The sequence below is a fragment of the Oryzias melastigma genome, unplaced genomic scaffold (genome assembly GCF_002922805.2).
Source record: "Oryzias melastigma strain HK-1 unplaced genomic scaffold, ASM292280v2 sc00352, whole genome shotgun sequence".
NCBI classification, from domain to species: domain Eukaryota; kingdom Metazoa; phylum Chordata; class Actinopteri; order Beloniformes; family Adrianichthyidae; genus Oryzias; species Oryzias melastigma.
The window spans coordinates 1,927-21,691 of NW_023416950.1; the positions used below are offsets into that span (position 1 = coordinate 1,927).

Here is a 19,765-nt window from a genome sequence, read left to right on the forward strand (position 1 = left end):
ACTCAATCAGCTGACTACAATCCAGTTGTGGTGAAATACAAAGTCAGTCTGTCAATTTCATTTTGTTTTTTGTGCAGGTTGGATGTGGCTCCTGGAGAGCTCCGCCCCTTTACCTGTCTACCTGGGAGTAGTGCATGGCTGCCTACACTTTAGTTAATTTGTTGTGCTACACTTAAGTTCCTTTGTTTGTTTCTGCGCTTTGTGTCGCAGTGTGTTTTCTGTTTGGTACTTTGGCTTTCTCGTCTGAGCTGAAGGGCCCGTATTTGCTGTTATGCTTCTGGAGTTTTTGTCTCACTTGAAGTTTTTATTAAATTATTCTCCTCATCCACGTCACCTCTTCGTTCCTGTATTTAGATCATTCTGATACACCGCATCATTAAAGAAACAAAAAAAATAAATAAATTTAAAAAAACGACCAAAACAGTTTTTCCCTCTTTTCAAAAGTTCTCACACAACAATTTACCCTTAAACCATTCTTGTGTATATTCCAAGCGGCATCCTTTAATAAAAAATGCATCAGAAATGTTTGCTTTTGGAAACTTTTTCACTGAAACATCACAGTGAAAAGTCAATCCTGCAAAGTAATATTTTTTTTAAGATATAGAGTTTTTTTAAGCTACATTTTTGTATCTTAAATGATATTTTTACAGGTTGGACAAGACGGTAAAGGTTGTGACTATTTTTTTTTCCAATGAAAAGATAATAAAAAGTGGAAGAATTTAAGATCACACTTAAAATTATTAAAATGTAAAAAAAAGTGTAATACAGCTAAGAGACATTTGAACATTTTAGATTATTTATCTCACCTAAAGTTCAAGTTCAAAACTTCTGTTACAAATCATGCCAGTGTAGATGAAGCATGAAAAAACACAATTTATCTCATTCTAAGTGATATTTCATAATGCTACTGCACCTTTTGAATTACTCTACAGCAAATAAAAACAAAGTAAAACACTTTAGAAGCAAGTTAGAAATCTACAAGATGTCAAAGACATAAATGCATCTTAAGATGAACTGAAGATGAATTCTTCTTGACAATTCTGTGTTGTTTTTTTTTTACCTGTGGACATCGAGCTGGTAGTTGACCATCTCAGCGATGGTCTGAGCATCTGCTGCAGATCCTGACAGAGCACAGTAGATCTTATCATGGAGGGGGGACAGTTTGTTCATCACCCTGTTGACCACTGAGGCCCTGGATTGGAGAGATGAGGGTTTCAAAGGTAAAGAGTGTTGAAAATTTACGGTATAAGTAAAATTAGGAACAAGTTATCATCAGGGGGTACATTTGAGGAATCACAGCTGTACTGTATTGCTCCTGAACAATAAGTGATCCCCATTAAACATCACTTAGTCTCTCTGGGCTCATCCTGCAAATCTACCCTCAAGAACGTAGATCAGGGGTGTCAAACTGAATCGTGCAGGGGACCAAAGTCCAAAACACACCTTAGGTCGCGGGATGAACAGGATAAACATTTATTGAACACTAAAACTACATTTTTAAAACTTTAAAAAACGTAACTTTTTAACATAATTATAAACTAGATTTATAGCATTACCTGCAAAAATGCTAGTGTGAATGCTGTAAGCTGAATTTAGTTGCTGAAGATGCTAGTGCTGATAGCTGAAGATGCTGAAATTGGTAGCTAAAAACGATGAAGCTGATAGCAGAAAATGTTGAAGCTGATAGCTGATAGCCAGCTTAAGTACCAGCTAAATGCCAAATTAGCCTAAAAAAACAAATAAAAAAAAAACAATTGCTAGCCAAAACCGCTAGCATGTAGCTGAAAAAAATAGCTAACTTCAAATTAGCCTGCAGGTAAAAAAATGAAAAAAGCCAAATTAGCCAAAACAGCTAGCATGTAGCTCAAATATTAGCTAAACTCAAAACAGCCTAAAAAAATCAAAGTAAATACCAACATAGTACAAAAAGCTAGCAGAATCCCAATTTTAAAACTTTAAAACTGTAACGTTTTAACATAATTATGAATAATAAAAAGGCAGAATTATCATTTCAGAATAAATCAACTTAAAACATTACATAACTTTCAATATTTTGTTCTCCATAAAAATATACTTTGTCAAAATTATTCAAGTTAGAAATAAGTGCAAGATAACATCAGGCCATTAATAACAATAAAACAAAATGATCTGGAGGGCTGGATAGAATTACTTGGAGGGCTGGATCCGGCCCCTGGGCCTTGACTTAGACGCTTGCTATAGGTGTAATTTATGTCCTTCACCTATCATTCAAAACATTTGGTCAAAAACTGTTAATAACACTCGATAAATATTTCTAAGCTGAAAAAATGGTAACCAAAGCGGATCTGGAGATTGTGTAATATGCTTTTATTTAATCTCCTTTAGATTATTGTAATTCTCTTTTTACCTATTTTAATCAATCCACAGTAAATCGCCTTCAGCTGGTGCAAAACACAGCTGCTAGGTTTTTAACAGGATACAGTAGAAGGGCTCATACTTCACCTTTTTTATCAATTCTACATTGGTTACCCATTAATTTTAGAATTGATTTTATCATTTTTGTTGACATTTTTAGAGCTCTTAATGGCCAGGCCCCTGATTATATTTCTCTGATACATGTCACTAGCCGCTGCCTTCCATCCTCAGCATTAAATCTACTTAGAGTCCCAAAGACTTGTAACAAAACTCGAGGTAACCTCTCTTTCCAAGCAGTAGTCCCAAGACTGTGGAGCGTGCCCTTATTACTTCACCTGTCTATTGTGGTTTTTAAGAAACAGCTGAAGATGGGGCTTTTTAAATAAAGCTTTTAGTTAATTGTTTTGTACCATGTTCTATTTATTGTTTTAATCTGTTTTACTTCTTTTTGCTGTTTTAATCCGTAAAGCACTTTGTGATTTTATCTGTGAAAGGTGCTATATAAGTAAAGTTTACCTCCTTACAGTATGACAGAAGGAGGGAGCTCATGCTAAAGTCCCATTAATTATCACACACCTGGATGTGTGAAATTTGTTCTCCACGTTTGACCCATCCTGTGGGGAAGTGGTGAGCTGCAGACACAGCTGCACTCTGGAACCATTTAGTGGTTTAACCCCCTAATCCAATCCCATAATACTGTGTCAAGCAGGGAGGCACTGGGTCCCATTTTTAGAGTCTTTAGTATGACTTGACAAGGATTTGAACTCACAGCCTCCCAGTCAGGGCAGACACTCCACCACAAGCCCACTGAGATGGTCACACATGCAGAGTCACACATGCATAGACTTTTTAGGCACTTGTGAATAATGGTCATTTTATTATTATCATTATTACTATTAAGCCTATGTGTACTTTTGGATTAAGACTATGAAACACCAACTGTTTTTTTCCCTTTTTGTTTAAAAAATGTTTAACCCTTCCGCTCTCTTTGGGGTCCAGTTGACTCCAACCACATATTGATATGTGATTTCTCCCATGACAAAGGTGGACAGGATTTTATGTCTGTCATGGACATTAGTGAAACTCAAAAATCAAAGATAAAAAAAAGTTCAGCGCACTGTCTTGGGGGGTCCAGATGAGGAGAGCGGAAGGGTTAAAGGCAATTTGTGACAGTACAATATTCATAGTACATGTATATTAAGACTTCAGACTTAATTTAAAGTCACAGTGCAAGAATTGAGACTTGGATTAAGTAATCACAAATTATCTATTTTAATTCAAAGACTTCAGACTGGACTTGCATTTGAAAGACTTGTCATCACATCTGCTGCACACATATGGACTCACCCTGCAGACACTCTGGAATCAGAGCCCAGAACGACTCCCCCATCAAACTCAATGGCTATGATGGTTGTCTGGAAACAGGCAGGAACAGCAGGTTACTTCCGTGTCATCACATTTAAAGTTGAAGAATACAATAAAAACAAAAAAGATCAGATCTGCTAATTGCTGCATATTAGAAGGACGTTTGTTTGGTTGAATGCAGTGAAAAAGTGACTTACTCCAGTTTTCACCTCCTCAGAAACCCACTGAGGCTCCGCTTCTCCCAGCATGTTTGTTTCTGCGGTTCAGAGACCCGGAGGACCGACGGGAGGAATCCTGTTTGACCGCAGGAGACACGGATCCGACACGACGGTCAAAACCGTGTTCACGTTACAGAAACGATTTAATATTAACTTTGATTTCTAAAGATTTGATCTAAAATGAAACATCAGACGGACTCCATGTTTTTTTCTAAAATTTCGAAAGTGAAAGTTGAATTGCTGCTCAACGAGTCGGTTATCTTAAAGGAACAGACTCTCCGTCACTAAGCTCAGTGCAACTTAAATGGGATTACACATTAAACAAAATAAATGTTTCTATTTAAAACCAATTCGTAGAATTTGTCTGATTCATATGAAAGAAGCAGAAGAGAAAGCTTTCTAAGTTCCAAAAACGGACTGCAAATACCTTTTCAAATAGTTTTATTCCACTTTCTCATATTATTTCCACTCAGCACTACACAGCATAGTATTTTGCACTAGGAAATCGCCTCTAAGAGGAAAATAACTCATGAACTTGAACCCACTCCAATCATCCTTTTTCTATTATAAAGGTGTCATCGGTCAACACAGTCGCAGTAAAATGCGTACATATGCCACGACTTTGCACTCTGAAACATATGTACGCATTTTACTGAGACTGGGCTGCATCGGTGGTCTTTTATTTATGCCGTTTTTTATGTAAAATCTGGGACTTAGTTTCTGCAAAGCAACAGGAGTTCATTAGATATTCTCCTCAGAGTTGTGGGTGAGACTGGAGTAAGCCTGCCCTGACTTCCTATCATCCCTTGTTTACTCTCTCTCCGGCCAGCCTACAACCCAATTTAACGGAGCAACAAAAATTTATTTGTCTGCAAGAGGATGAATCCGAGTAGAACAGAGCAGGAAGTTTTTGGGCTGTTGACTGGCATTGCTACTTTTTAAAATTACATTTTTTGTTTGATCCCGATTGTCAACGAATTGAATAAATTAATATTCAGAAATGCATTTTTTAATTAATTATTGTTAGAAAAATGCTACAAGAATGTGTTAGAAACACCAAAAACATGATATTCATCAGCGTGGGTCTTTAATTGACCTCTAAATCAAAGAACACAAGAGGATTTTTTTTATTAAAGACTTTATTAACAGACATTTTTAACAGCAGTTGACAAAAACTTTGCAGTTAACATTTAAGGAATTTCCTTTCTAGCATTCAGGGTTTCAGAACTAGTGTATTTCACCCTGAATCCAATCATCAATGTACTCTGAAGTTTGAAAGAACTCTATAATTGGTTTGCCTCCATGAAGGAGGAGGCCGGTCACTCATCGCTGAACGTAGGAAGTTTGTCACCAGGAATAACAATGTGCTCCGCTCCTGCCTCGGTGATGACCACCAGATTCACCACTCCTCCGCTGACGTTGTCCCTGCCCATGGCCAGAGCCAGAGCTGCAAGAAAAGGGGTTAAAGCACAGAGAGAAAGAGGAAACATGTAGGTAATAAGTAAATTTACAGACAAAAAGAATAAAACAATTATTCAAAAATATATGTTTTAATAGATGTACATTTACAGAATATGGAACTACCATGAAATCAATACTATACCCATTAAAATACTGTAATGTTTTTGAGGAAATAGTAAAGAAACTTTTCTCCTGTAGAGGTTGTTTCAGATCATTCTCTATTATTAACAGGAAAATCAGCTTATTTGATCTGTTTATGTTGGTTAGTAAGTTGAGGAAATGCCTCACAGTTAAAAAGCACCCATGAGCTTGATTATGAATATATATTCTCTTAATATTAATGAATGGCTACTGATATATATATTCATACAAACATCCTGTAAAACTATATTACTATTTCAAAATTTGTCTTCTTCTTGGTTGGTGCTCTGAGCAGGTACTTTTAATCATCCTGATACTATTCATCCAATAGTCTTTATATGTTCCAACTAGTATTTTTGTTCTTCATTAACTGGATGTTTCCAAGTCTTGGGATGAAAAGTACCGTTTGTGGCGAACTGTAGACACTCTTCTCTGGTCATGTTGACTTTGTATTTAGCATCAACATAACCATAGATATATGTGCTGCCTGATCCACCGATGGTGACAGGTTGGCTGATCAACATCCCACCCAGAGAAACAACGTACACCTGCAAAGGAGAGACAAACAGCCATGCTTCAGTTAAAGTATTTACAGGACGGGGAACGTACTGTCTTCTACTCCAAACCTGAGGTCCTTTCTTCTTGTCCCAGCCTGCAGTGATGAAGCCGGCCTGCAGCTCGTCTTTGTTGTTGTAACACAGTTCTTTCAGTACTGAAGCTGCTGCGATCACCAGTGGAGGATTCTCCATCTGAACACTATCAAAAAAGAGCGCAAAGACAAAGTTTCAGTTTATTCTGAACAAATCAGTTAGGCTTTGCTTTCCCTACTGATACTTGGAAGTATTTGTAGCAACAGTAATAAAGGGAGGGTCTAATACTTTGGTAATATATATATGTATTGTCACTGTTCTGGTTGTGTGTACCTGTGAAAGGAAAGCTGGAACTTTGCTGTTTTGGTGACAGCCTGAGCATCTGCTAGTGAACCGGCCATGCAGCAGAAGATCCGGTCATGAACCTGAATCACCTTGTTGATGGTTTTAGAGGATACAAACTCCCTGATAACAGACAGATACAGGACGTTTCCAAAAAGTCACATTATAGACACGTGTGTAACATTCTGATGCTCAATTTGAACTTCAGGAACTTCACCCTGCCTTCTTACTTAAACATACTGAAATAAGTGAATGGGGAATGGTATGTATACTTGTATCTCCCTTTTCTACCTTGCTTTAAGGTCCAAAGCACCATATAGTCACAGTACCATTCACCCATGCATACACATTCACACTCTGATGGCAGCTCAGTAAATGACTGTAGTTGTTAACTGATCCAAAGAAATCTGAAAGTACTACTAAGTACAAAATTATCATGGTGAAACTTATATAAATCCTTGAACTGGAGGGGAGCAATTTACTGAGTTCAGTTTTTGACAACAATCCAGATCCTCACCCTCCCATGGAAGCTCGGGAGTCTGATCCGATCACGACCCCTCCATCAAAGACTGCAGCCAGGATGGTGGTCTGAGGAGGAGAGAGGATTTAAGCTTTTGTCTTAGCTCACTGCAACATCAAATCATCCGGGTTCATGGACTCTAGTCATATTTTGATCTTTTTTAAAAGTGCTCCCTGAGGTCTTTTTTCCTCAGATGTACATAGATCTAGTCGTCTACAAGTAGATGCATCAGATTGAAGGGAACTTGTGGTCCCCGACTGTAGAATCCTTTTTAAAAAAGCATTTTTTCGTCTCCTCCTAATCCAAAAATTTTAATAAAGAAATACTCAGAAAATACATTTTAAACTTTATATATATACTGTCCATCATGAGAAAATTCCCACAAGAACACAATTGAAAACACCATGACACAATTTCCATTGGAGTGGGTCTTTAAGACTGCAGAGCAAGCTAAGGATTCTGGGATTTGTAGTTGTGGTTCAGCTGGAAAATGAAAGAGCAATTAAACGATTTATTTGAATGAAAACAAGGGGGTAAATTAATTATTATGTATTCGATTAACCCCCAACACATTATATAGTTACGTCTGGAAAAAAAAACGTCAGTTTTAGATGACTACAAAACGGCAGCACAGCCTAGGTCAAATCGATCATTTTACATTTAAAAGAAGATAAGAAAATAAAGTTATAGTTTATCTTCCTCTGCAGGTAAAACTCTCGGTGATTTACTCACTCCTGTGCTGACTCCTTTGACTCGCGAGTCCGTGAAGTGTTTCTCCATTTTCTCTCCAAAACCGAAAGAGAGGAAGATGTGACGCTCCAAACAGCGACCTCAGGCGCAGAGACGCGCAGACGCCGCAGTCCGTCCACCATGGCGCTATCAAATGTCCTGGAGAGTCCAGCATCTGGATTCAACTTTGACAACGCGGCCAGGTGAGAACTTCGGCGATGAGGAGGACTGGCTGAGAGGATAACCAAAAATCATCAAGTAAACTTTAGTTGCATTTCGGATCAAAAGTGAAAGTAACCAACGTTTTTTCCTGCTTTGTGAATTATTCATTTGACTGGAAAGTATTTAGAAATTACGACCAGGGTGATGAGTATTTGGTCACAAATGATGAAACTCACCTGTCCTTACCTGCCCTCCCCTCCCCCCACCTGTGCAGAAATGCAGCGTTCGAGGGTCTGTTTGAGGAGGGGCACCCCCCCAAACCAATGAAAACGGGAACCACCATAGCAGGGGTCGTGTTTAAGGTGAGAATGACTTCAGTTTAAACTGCACAGAGAAAACATCAAAGACTCTTTACAGCATAAACACATGAAATGCTGCACATTTTCACTCTGGACCTCTGGATCTCCACTGGACCAAGAGATGCTGTAATGTTTCATCTTAGAGGTTTTTAGCTCTAGAAAACTGTGATTTCATTGTACAAACCCGAATTCTTGTCAGGCAGACACAGCATAGTAATAAACAGTAATATTATTTTTTTTGTCTTAACTCTGTTGCTGCAGGATGGAGTGGTGCTGGGAGCAGACACAAGAGCCACGTCCAGTGAAGTGGTGGCGGACAAGATGTGTGCCAAGATCCATTACATTTCTCCAAACATATAGTATGTGTAATCAGAGGGGCTGTGGCTTCACACACTGAAGACATTAAAATAAACCCGTGCAGCAGAATTTTTAGTTCTTAATGGTCCTTGGTGACATTTTTTTTATTTAAATGTCTAGGTTTGTGTTTATTAGAAAAATGCATACAGCCAATATCTGTTTGTTATGCTTCTTATTTTATTTTTTTATTCATAATTATTCTAATAATAGCCCATGTCTTTTGTGTGTCCAGCTGTTGTGGAGCAGGAACAGCAGCAGACACAGAGAAAACCACAGACCTGCTCTCCTCCAACCTCACCGTCTTCTCCCTGAACAGCGGCAGGAATCCTCGTGTCGTCATGGCGGTCAACATACTGCAGGACATGCTGTACAGGTGAATGCTTCACACACCTGTATGTGTGAATGAGGTAGACATCTGATCTTTTGCTCAGTAACAGTCACAGTTAACACAATGATCTATATGCAGGTATCACGGTCAGATTGGTGCAAATCTCATTCTGGGAGGAGTGGACTGTACAGGGAACCACCTGTACACCGTGGGGCCTTATGGCAGTGTAACTAAAGTGCCTTATCTGGCAATGGGTATGTAACAATGTTAATGTTTCCTTTAGTTTTGAAGCCATTGTTGTTGTCTCTGCAGGGATATTTTTGGGTAAGCTGAGTTTTGAAAAATATGTTTATTACCTCAGAGACCAGGACTTTATTTATTGTGGCAACTTCTAAGCAAAGTGGTGTGATCATAATTACAAGTTATTCCCAATATGTCAAGTTCAGTCTGTGTTTCAGGTTACTTTGTGCCTTATTTATGCAGGATCTGGTGATCTGGCGGCTCTCGGGGTTTTAGAGGATGGATTCAAGCATGATCTTGAGGTATAATTTTTAAAATGCATATAAAAAATTCATTTTATGTGAGTTTTGATTGACTTCTAATCAAGCTGTAAAGGGGTTTTAACCTTTTTTTTTATTAAGAGAAACAGGTTCCAAATTGTTTTGTCTAGTTCTCTTCCTTATGACTTTTATTTTAAATGGTTCCTCAGCTGGAGAAGGCGAAGGAGCTGGTGCGAGATTCCATCCATGCAGGCATCATGAGTGATCTCGGCTCCGGAAACAACATCGACATCTGTGTCATCACTAAGCAAGGAGTGGACTACATCAGACCCTTCCAGGAGTCTGAGTACAAAGACACCAGGTACACTAACTCAGGTTAAAGATGTTCAGGGACTTTGTGAGTAGTTACCTTTCACTGAGGTGTTTTAGTATGACGTAAGCAACAAAAAGGAGCAAGATCCTTTTACATCTCTATATGGAAAGCCCATTTTGTGATCTTTATCGATTGAATTCACATCAGTTTTATTAAGCATTATGTTCAGCTATTTAGATTAAATTTCCCCAATGTAGCCACGAGGGGGCCCAAGCCAGGGTCTCATTGTGCCGGTCCCAAGCCCGGATAAATACAGAGGGTTGTGTCAGGAAGGACATCCGACGTAAAATCTTGCCAAATCAAATATGCGAATCAGACCTACGAAAGTGGAGGATGCTGAAGACAGGCTTAGATGGAGGAAACTGATTCGCTGTGGCGACCCCTGAAGGGAAAAGTCGAAATGAAAAGAAGAAGAAGATTTAGAGTAAATCTCCCCGCAGAACACAAATCAAGCAGCTCTCTTTTGAAAAAGAAATTTTATTTGTTTAAAATAATAATTACATTATCATTAAACCTGCCAAAAGATCACAGGTGTTATATTTAAACTTAATGAACCAATCTTAGAAAAGTGAGCTTCAACCACTACTTAATTTTCAAATGTTCCTTATTAGTTCTGTTGGTGATAAATCTGTATTCAAAACTAACTATTGTGTCTGTCTGTCTGCTTTGTTATAGGAAGCTGAAATACAAATATCGTCCTGGCACCACACCAGTTTTGACAAAGAAAGTAGTTCCTTTAAAGCTGGAAGTTGTTGAGGAGACCCAGCAGCGGATGGATACAGTCTGAGCTGCAAAATGTTGCACTCAAATCTCTCAATTTCATCATTTTGGTTTTCTTTTTTATTTTAACTGAAACATATTTTGATAATTGTTTCTGAGCTGCAAAATGTTGTACTCAAACCTCTCACTTTTTTTTATTTTTAACTGAAACATATTTTCATCATTGTTTCTGTGCTGCTGTTATGATGTATAATTTGGACACTATAAATTGACAATAATCATGTACAATCAATAAAAAACTTTTTACAGTCTCTTGTGATCAATATTGTCTCATTTTTATCTAATTTCTCTGTGTCCTTACTAAAACCTAAAGCAAAGTTTACACCAAACATAAATTTCTATAAAACTGTAATATTATTTATCCCCAAATCCTGATTAATTCATTATGAATGTATGTTTACTTTTTTCTCGTTTGTTCCTGAAACCTGATGGAGCAGTTCTGCTTGGAGACGCGTTTCTATTGGTCCAGGAGATTTTACGCATTTCTTTTGTCGGTTTTCTTAATGAGTTACACATTTGTTTATTCAAAGAATATTTTTGACAAAATAAATGTGAGGAATTTACCAAAATCCTATATACCACATTGAGCTTCACGCAAATGTAACCTTTCATTTATAAGAAAATGAAGCAATCCCCACATAAACTGGTTTAAAGATTACTTTCACTTTCGGGTTCTTTGTCGCGTATGAGGAAATATCCTCCACGTCAACTCATTTCGTAGTTGTAGAAATCTTGACTTCTTATGATTTTAGATTAAAACTCTACAATTTGTAAATTTGTTTTTGGAATAATGGCGCTCGCTGCAGTCTGTGGTGTTCAGTGCGCCTCGGAGCCTTTTGGACAGATTTTCTCTGGGAAACAGGCGCGTCTCTTCGACCGACCGAACCACTTCAGCTTTGGAACCAAAATCCAAGAATTTGCAGTTCCTGTTGGTAACGAGGTTTGTATTATTTCACCAACGTATTTCTTTCTAATGATAATACAGATTGTGTTACTTAAACCCATTAATGTGGCGTTCGTGCGTCGTGTGTTTTTTACGCGTCACCTGTTTGTTTCTGTTTCACTGAAAAACTTTTATTCATGCTTTGATCAAATGATATTAGATTCCAAACTGTAAAGCAGTTTTTCTATTCTTTTTCTCCTTTTGTTGCTCTTGCCGGATAGCCTTCAAGCTTCCTCAGGTCCTGTGACCGTGAGGAAGGTGTGCGTATCGAACTGGACCATGGAACCACCACGCTGGCCTTCAAGTTCAGACACGGAGTCATCGTGGCTGTGGACTCCAGAGCTTCAGCTGGAAAATACTTAGGTGAAAATGTGTTTTAACTTACAGGTCATCATTAAACCCGTCAGGTGGTTTTATTCCCTTCAGGAAAGCCTTACATTGACATGATGAGGAACTTTTACTTTTTGGAGAAATACATCCAAATTGACTAATTTTATTGTTAGAAAAAACATTATGTGGGTTCAGTCCAGGAAGAGTTAATAAAAACAACAGTAGAAGACTTCAATAGATATCAGAAATATCTGTGATCTCATCTTTCATTTTTGCATATATGCTAAAATAATGTTCACCATATCCACCCGGTAAAGCTTTTATTTATGGAAGGAGCTCATACTCTGTGAATAAACTATGGAAGGTACTTTAACATTTAAAAGCTTTGAAGCTTGAATTGGAATTCCAAAAATTGTAATAATTGGACATTTTTTCTGCAAGCAACCAGATTTTTGTCAAACTCCATATTTACTCTTGAATTGAATGCATTAACAATAATTAGCTTTTCATAAATAGGCAACTTTTCACGTTTTATTAATACTTAGTAACAGGGCTTTTAGTAGTGATTACACATTTAAAAACTTGAACAAAGCAGCAAAAAATCTTTTGACACAAAACGCCATGAATATGTGTGAAGTTAATCATACTAAGTAAATGGAATTAAAGATACAACATTTAGTGTAATATCTTGTTTTTTATGCATATACTTATTGGCCTCTTTTATGGGGACACCTGCAAGGATTTCTTTTCTTGAAAATTAACCCATCAATTCAAAAAATAGGCAGCACTAGCTGAGAGGATAGGCGTTATTTTTCAGTTTTGCTGGATGGGTTAAATGTTTTAGTTTCATGGCTGTTTGTTGACTGCAAAGAAGAAAAACCTGCACATTTATCCACCCATTATGGAGACCATGTCAGTCATGTCAGTCATATTCATTGACATCTGTGAAATGTCCCAAAAAGCATTGAAAATCTGGCATAAGTTATTTACCTGTTTCGGTGGTCAAAGTACATTGACAGTTTGACTTGATTTAATCTGAAGTTTTTATTTCTTTTTTTAACCCAATACTCTTTAGCTTCCAACGATGTCAACAAGGTGATAGAGATCAACCCTTACCTGCTGGGCACCATGTCAGGCAGCGCTGCAGACTGTCAGTACTGGGAGAGACTCCTCGCCAAAGAGTGCCGGTCAGTTTGCAGATTTACACTCATGACATTCATAACATTCATGCATTAAATATCTGTCAGAATCAGCAGAAACATGTTCAAACAAAATGTACTTCTTTCTGTCATTTAAATAGAAATATTCACAATTTCTATATGAAGGTTTTAAATAAACTGAACATAAGACACGAAGATCAACATTTCACCTCCAGAGTCTTTAAAAAATGTTCTTTACATAAAGAGAAATCCGAAGAAACTACTCCACTTATTTCTGTTAAACATATAAAATAAGGTCCACAAAAAGTAAGAAACAAACAACTACCTTCTGTGTGGGACTGTCTATCTAAAACAAGGCAACAATTTTGATACATTTGTCAGTTTGAATAAATAATATTATTTAGGTTAATTTTAATGCACATTAAAAAAAAAGACAAGAAAAAAAATGTTCTTGTATTTTCTTCTTTTAGACTGTATAGACTGAGGAACAACCATCGCATTTCTGTGGCTGCTGCCTCCAAGCTGCTGTCCAACATGATGCTGGGCTACAGAGGGATGGGTCTCTCTATGGGGAGCATGATCTGTGGATGGGATAAAGAGGTGAGCTGCCCACAACACCATTTTCAGGACTATTTTTGTTTGGATTTTTATTTAGAATTGAAGGTCTTACTCTTTTATAAAGTATTTGGGTTTATAAGCAGTAAAGATTTTATAACAATCATAGACCAATTGACATAATATTAAACTGTGACATTAACTGTTATTTACTTTACTCTGCCTTCATTTCAGTTATTTATTCAAAGAGGAACCTCTCGAAAACGAGATGTATCATCTCAAGGGGCTGATCCTCCCATTGTCTAGTAAATGTTAAATAAATAAATAAATAAACAATGAGTTCATTACCCGTCCACAAAAAAAAAAAAACATAACGGAAGTCATTTAATACATCCAATGTATGTAATTTTTTTATGAAAATGAGATCACATGAAATCTGTTCATCTCTGTCTGGAGTCTTATTGATTTATTTGGGGAAAATTAAAAGGTGCATAATAATGTAAATCTTAAAGTTCTTAGGATTAAAATCACCATTTGTCTGTTCTTTGCTAAACAGAAAACATGTTGTTGCTGTTTGTACTTTATAAGGAACACACTGGAGTTGCCTGAGAACAAAGAGCTGCTCCAGGGTCCCATGGAAAAGAGTGCATATTTTTTGTTCACCAAAACAAATGAACTCTCCTCGAGGCTTTTTGTTATATTAATGTCTCTTCTTCGATTAAATTCTTTTGCTTTGCACCTGCCTTTCAACTGAGAAAAGTACGAATGCAAAATATTTTCCTAATTTTGTTTATGTTTGATAAATCCCATTTATGGTAATAAATGATTCTGTATTTACTCCTTCTAGTTTTTTTTTACATTATACCAGAAATGTTTTTTTTTCTTGTCAAACATTAAAAATAAATAGAAGATACTATTTTACACATTTATCTGCAATTTGGTTTGTAAACCAAATGAAATTGGATTTTGTGCATGTTGTCAAGTTCATACACATTTTTAGGAATGAAAACATTTACTGGTTTGTCCTTGTAGCTTTTTTTTAAATAATGTTTCTTTTTGCTTTTTTGAAAGAGAAATCTTAGTTATAAATGACTACTTAATGAGTTAAATGAGTTGTTCTCACGTCCTCAGGGTCCTGGTCTGTACTATGTGGATGATAACGGGACTCGCCTGTCCGGTCGTATGTTTTCCACTGGCTGTGGTAACGGCTATGCTTATGGAGTGGTGGACAGCGGTTATGAAGAGGACATGACAGTGGAGGAGGCGTATGAGCTCGGCTGTCGGGGTATCGCTCACGCCACACACAGAGATGCATACTCAGGAGGATCGGTAAACAGTAAGTTCGCATGATAAATCCCAATTTGTTAACTTTGCTTCAACTTTAAATTTTCCATAGTTTTTGGACTATAAATGCACCGGAATATAAAGTGCATCAAGGGAAACAAAATAGTCAGACAAGTTTAATTGTATTAACTGATACACATTAACGTGAAACAGCTCAGTTACCATTTCCATCCACTTCTATTCCACAAATTAATGTAATTATTTATCTTCAGTGTCTGAGTTTAATAGTTGGGAACACACCATACATTTTTGTGAAAGCATAGTGGGTATCATTCTGGCAGTAACTAAAATTCTCCAACAATTCCATGTGGCAGTGAGACTTTGTCATTTATCAAAGCCAAACTTAAATGTTTGGACTGATATTTGAGCATTTCTCACGACAAAAAATAGGTTTTAGTCAGTAAGCACAATTGCACACCTGACTGTAAGGTGCACTAAAGATTTTGGAGAAAATCAAAGGATTTTAAGTGTGTATTTAAGTCCAAAAAATACCACATCCCTTTTATTCATAAGGTTACTTTAAGCCATACTGTTCACAGTTTTTTGTGCAAACCAGAGGATGCAAACAAACATCTATTTTTGTTTAAATTAGCTCGGCCTGTTTGTTTTTTAATTGATCTGGTTTAGTGACATTTAGCTTTCTCTACTTTTGGTCATTCATAAAATGAACAGTTTAAAAATTACAAGTTTAAAAAAGAAATGACTTCAGAAATACGTATTTGTAAAACTGGCAATTACTTGAACATCTTCATTATCTTCAACTAGGGTTTGTAAATTAGATTGATTTAGGAAAAAATATATTTTAGAAAAATCACTTAAAAAAACACTATATCTATCTACTACCAGCTTTTGTTACTACTTACAGAATCTAGTGCGACTGAATGTGGTCTCTTTTTTAAATGAAGCGTTTTGATTTTATTAAGAGTTTAAATTTGTTTATTTATAGAAGTGTATTTTTGATTGTCAGGTAGGGAAACCAGTTATAATTATTTTTCTCATACTCAATGGCCTTGTTTAGAATAATATTGAGTTGGGTGGAGTTAACTCCAGTCGTTTTCCCATTTAAAATCCAGTCCGTAATGTCAGAGTTTATCCGTCAATCAGGTCAATCACCTCAATACTGGAAATATAGCAGAAAAATCTCTACTCTCTGAACAACGATCAGTGAAAAATTATCCAGTTTGTTAAAGAAGAAGGAATGTTTTTGGTCTAAACCTTTAACAGTAAAAGAGCCATTTGGGCTTGTTTACTACTGATCAAAACCTAGAAGGAGTCACAGATTTACATTAGCCTTTTAAAATAAATATTAAATATTTTCTATTTTTTGATACGAACAAAAGCAAAAATATAAAAAGAATCTAGCATCTCTAAAAATGTGATTTTTGTTTCTTCATTTTTTACCTTTTACCATAGTAGATGCCAAATTAGCCAAAAAGCTAGCTCTTTGCTTAATTACTAATCTCCAAAATAGCCTAAAATTCCTCAGTATACTAAATTAGTCAAAAACGTTAGCCTGTTGCTAAAATAGAAGCTAAACTTAAATTAGCATAAAAATCCCATTAGATATCAAATTAGCCAAAAACGTTTGCATGTTGCTAAAATACTAGCTAAACTAGCTTAACTCAAAATTAGCCCCCAAAACCTAAGTAGTTGCCAAATTAGCCCAAAAAAAAAAAAAAAAAGCTAACACGTTGCTAATATGTTAGCTTAACTCAAAATTAACCCCAAAAAACTCTGTAGTTGCCAAAATAGCCAAAAAAAGCTAACACATTTCCAAGTTAGCATAAAAAACCTAAGTGGATTCCAAATTAGCCAAAAAAAAGCTAGCTCATTGCTTAAATGCTAGCCGAACTCCAAAATAGCCAAAAAATTCCCCAGTAAGCTAAATTAGTGAAAAACTTTATCCTGGTTCTAAAATATTAGCTGAAATCTAAATTAGCCTAAAAACCCCAGTAGATGACAAATTAACAAAAATGTTAGCATGTTGCTAAAATATTAGGAAAACTATTTTTTTTTAAAATTACTAGATTAAACACAGTCCATGAAGATATTTAAAGGCTTGTTGCTAATCTACATAAAATTTTGAAATTTGAGGACTTTATCACTCATTTCCTTTGGGGCATATTTTCCTCAATATTTCAAAAACTATAAAGTTCATGAAACCAAAAATACAAGCTGTAACATCCCAAATGAGCTGAATGTTTTAATACCAACATTCCTGAAAGTGTGTTTTTTTTACATGCCGAAAAATGTTAAAATATGAATGCTTACTTAGTATTACTTAGCATTCACACAATAAAGAGAAACAGGAACACAATAGTGTAAATGTTTTAAGTAATCCTTCCTTTAACACATTATTATTATTTTATTTTTCTTCAGCCAGAGAGCAACCATAGAGAGATAAATGAGCCACACGTGGCTCTAGAGGTTGCAGACCACTGGTCTAGACAAAGTCCTGAGAGGAATGAATCAACAGAACTAATACATACTTACCATTAAACCTTTGTTAATTGCTTTTGTGAAAATTTGATATTTTTAAAATTCAGCATTGGGGTAAGAGGGTAAGAGATGAAGCATCTTCAACTTAAAAACTAAGTCCAGATAATTTCTTTTTTGAAACTGTTTACTAATGTAAATGGTACATCAAGGAAAATATGATATTGTTTTTATATTCTGTTTACCTATTTTAATTTAAATGTTGACAAAAATAAAATATGTAAAATAAAGGATCCTCATAATTCTCTAACAGAATTATGGACAAAACTGCTTTCATCCCAGCAGTTATTTGGTTTTATGTTTATTTCTAAGAAGTTTTTTTTTTATATATGTTGTGTGTTTTCAGATGGAATTGTTTTATTTTAAATATAGCATGTGTCATTTTAAGGCAATATTTACTGTTTTTTTAAGCATTTTTTCCTTGATGTGTAGTATAATACAGTATAACATGCATTTGAAGGTATATTACTGAATATTAGAGTAAGAATAGTATTTATAGCCAAATGCTATTAAAATAACAGTTTTTATGCTCTCAAAATTTCATTTAAATTTCAATTTTGTCTATTTTTTAAGTGCCAGTTCACAACTCAGAACAATTTCAGTTGTAATTTCCTTATATGTATATATTTTTGTTTGTGTTTGTATCTGTGCAGTGTACCACATGAGGGAAGATGGCTGGATAAAGGTGTGTAAGGAAGACGTATCTGATCTGATCCATCGCTACAGAGAGGGAATGTTCTGAGACTTACCTCTGAGTCCAGAATAACTCACAGAAGGCCACCATCAGCTGAGGATCAATCCTGAAAATATATTGATATTGTTGCTAAAATTGTTTCTTTCTACAAATTTCTGTGATTAATGATAGATTTTCTGGAGATAAAATGTCTATTAATCAGCCATGCAACACAGATAATAAACACTGTTAAATGAACTGCTTTGTCCTGTGACTGAAGTGATTCTTGTTTTATTGTTTACCAAGTTTCAGTTTCAAACATTACAACAGATGGGAAGGTCAATCACAATAAATCTATAGACCTATTATTATTAATAATAAATGATATTAAAATAAAAATCTTTAAAATAATCAGAAGCCAGTGTTGTAAAGCATCTCTGTGGAATGAGTGTGATCCTCGTTACACTGAGCAATCACTGGATAATTATAAGTTTAACTACTTATTATCCTTTCTTGATCCATAGTGGCATAGAATGGACAAGGAGGGGCAGGCAGTGAATAAAATTCAATGTAGACATGTTTGCTGTGAAATAAACCAGTTTTTTAAGGTCTTTAAACAGTGTTTGTGGTGAATTCACTGATAAAGTGAGGAACAGAGTTCCACTTTTGTGCTGCTGTTTCAATTCGCTCTGATTAAAAACACTTCTCCACAGAGGAACTGTACAGTCCTGTTGAACAGACCTTCGTGTCACTCTTTGGGAGATGGATCTTATTTTAAGAAACTGGCTGAGAGAAAGGAGATGACATACCATTCATGATTTTATAAAATAAACATAGTGTTGTATATTTCATAATGTTCTCCCAGTTTAACAGTTTGTGTTTTTGAAAAATATCACAATGATGATATCTTAATGGTTTTTATTTGTTGTTTTAATTGTTTGTTTGAAAAGTGACTCCAGAGGTTTTAATGCTGATTTGTTAGCCTATGACCATGTAGTGAGACAGTATGTCATGTGTGATAAAATCATAGCATGCATAAACATTGCAGCAGCTTGCAGTGACATATTTGCCCTAATAAATCTAAAATTGGAAAAGTTAAACTTAACATGGTTAAATACTTTATGAATTTGGGACTTAAACTGAATGTTGTATCAATTAAAATGTCAAGATATTCAAATTTTTCAACAACGTCTTTTTTGTTTCCTGCCACAGAAACAGCACCCATATTATGTTTACAGTTTGTTTTAGAAAAGAACATTGCAACAGTTTTGTTCACATTTCGACTTAAACTTGACTGTTCCAACCACTGTGCAGCACGTCCCATTGTTTTAGTAAGATTCTCAGCCACCTCAGATGTGTTATTTTATCCAGCTTTCCTCCTGAATGTGGTACATTACAAAAACACAAACATACAAAAAAAAAAAAACACTTATAAAAGAAAAAAAATACATCTGTGTAGACTTTCAATCTTTCAGCTTGATTCCATCAAAGTAGCAGGCAAAAAAGGCAGTCAACTGGATTTCTTTTAACTGTTAAAGATGTTTCATTTCTTCTCTATGGACTCTCTTAATTTTTACAGAACTGAAACATCTTCAGTCAAACATGAACTGAGTGGTTTTTTTTATCAACTACTTCGATAAACAGA

The 19,765-nt window shown here is 35.8% G+C and overlaps 4 protein-coding genes across 4 annotated transcripts in view; 2 read left to right on the forward strand and 2 right to left on the reverse strand.

Annotated features, from left to right (window-relative positions):
- LOC112140155 (proteasome subunit beta type-9) overlaps nt 1-4,226 on the reverse strand; it is a gene marked incomplete in the record, with an annotated part of 4,624 nt that extends 398 nt beyond the window's left edge. The window contains 3 exon segments of the mRNA XM_024263045.1: nt 1,061-1,192; nt 3,742-3,809; nt 3,957-4,226. Of these exon segments, the coding sequence (XP_024118813.1) occupies nt 1,061-1,192; nt 3,742-3,809; nt 3,957-4,007 (251 nt within the window).
- An 872-nt stretch (nt 4,227-5,098) lies between these two features.
- LOC112140154 (proteasome subunit beta type-6-B like protein) lies at nt 5,099-7,875 on the reverse strand. Its single transcript, XM_024263044.2, has 6 exons — nt 7,764-7,875; nt 7,029-7,099; nt 6,503-6,634; nt 6,206-6,335; nt 5,983-6,127; nt 5,099-5,424 (listed from the first exon to the last, which is right to left on the reverse strand). The coding sequence occupies exons 1-6, from the start codon at nt 7,809-7,811 to the stop codon at nt 5,297-5,299; spliced, it is 654 nt and encodes a 217-aa protein (XP_024118812.1). The 5' UTR covers nt 7,812-7,875; the 3' UTR covers nt 5,099-5,296.
- LOC112140152 (proteasome subunit beta type-7) lies at nt 7,841-10,870 on the forward strand. The gene is made up of 8 exons (XM_024263042.2): nt 7,841-7,963; nt 8,197-8,284; nt 8,543-8,640; nt 8,871-9,011; nt 9,105-9,220; nt 9,450-9,508; nt 9,676-9,827; nt 10,515-10,870. The coding sequence occupies exons 1-8, from the start codon at nt 7,902-7,904 to the stop codon at nt 10,624-10,626; spliced, it is 828 nt and encodes a 275-aa protein (XP_024118810.1). The 5' UTR covers nt 7,841-7,901; the 3' UTR covers nt 10,627-10,870.
- Nucleotides 10,871-11,284: 414 nt separating this feature from the next.
- LOC112140153 (proteasome subunit beta type-8) lies at nt 11,285-18,378 on the forward strand. The gene is made up of 6 exons (XM_024263043.2): nt 11,285-11,559; nt 11,784-11,925; nt 12,968-13,079; nt 13,523-13,652; nt 14,739-14,943; nt 18,101-18,378. Exons 1-6 carry the CDS (start codon nt 11,410-11,412, stop codon nt 18,187-18,189), a joined length of 828 nt encoding a protein of 275 aa, XP_024118811.1. The 5' UTR covers nt 11,285-11,409; the 3' UTR covers nt 18,190-18,378.
- Nucleotides 18,379-19,765: the final 1,387 nt, after the last annotated feature.

Bases quoted from the DNA above. Each gene is read 5' to 3' on its own strand.
- LOC112140154 (XM_024263044.2), bottom strand. From the start codon at position 7,811: ATGGAGAAACACTTCACGGACTCGCGAGTCAAAGGAGTCAGCACAGGA. The intron at 6,128-6,205 runs GTTTGGAGTAGA...TCTCCTTTGCAG, and splicing joins ACAAGAAGAAAGGACCTCAG to GTGTACGTTGTTTCTCTGGG. The intron at 5,425-5,982 runs GTACTTTTCATC...CTTTTCTTGCAG, and splicing joins TCTACAGTTCGCCACAAACG to CTCTGGCTCTGGCCATGGGC.
- LOC112140152 (XM_024263042.2), top strand. From the start codon at position 7,902: ATGGCGCTATCAAATGTCCTGGAGAGTCCAGCATCTGGATTCAACTTT. The intron at 7,964-8,196 runs GTGAGAACTTCG...CCACCTGTGCAG, and splicing joins AACTTTGACAACGCGGCCAG to AAATGCAGCGTTCGAGGGTC. The intron at 8,641-8,870 runs GTATGTGTAATC...TTGTGTGTCCAG, and splicing joins TACATTTCTCCAAACATATA to CTGTTGTGGAGCAGGAACAG.
- LOC112140153 (XM_024263043.2), top strand. From the start codon at position 11,410: ATGGCGCTCGCTGCAGTCTGTGGTGTTCAGTGCGCCTCGGAGCCTTTT. The intron at 11,926-12,967 runs GTGAAAATGTGT...AATACTCTTTAG, and splicing joins TTCAGCTGGAAAATACTTAG to CTTCCAACGATGTCAACAAG. The intron at 13,080-13,522 runs GTCAGTTTGCAG...TTCTTCTTTTAG, and splicing joins CTCCTCGCCAAAGAGTGCCG to ACTGTATAGACTGAGGAACA.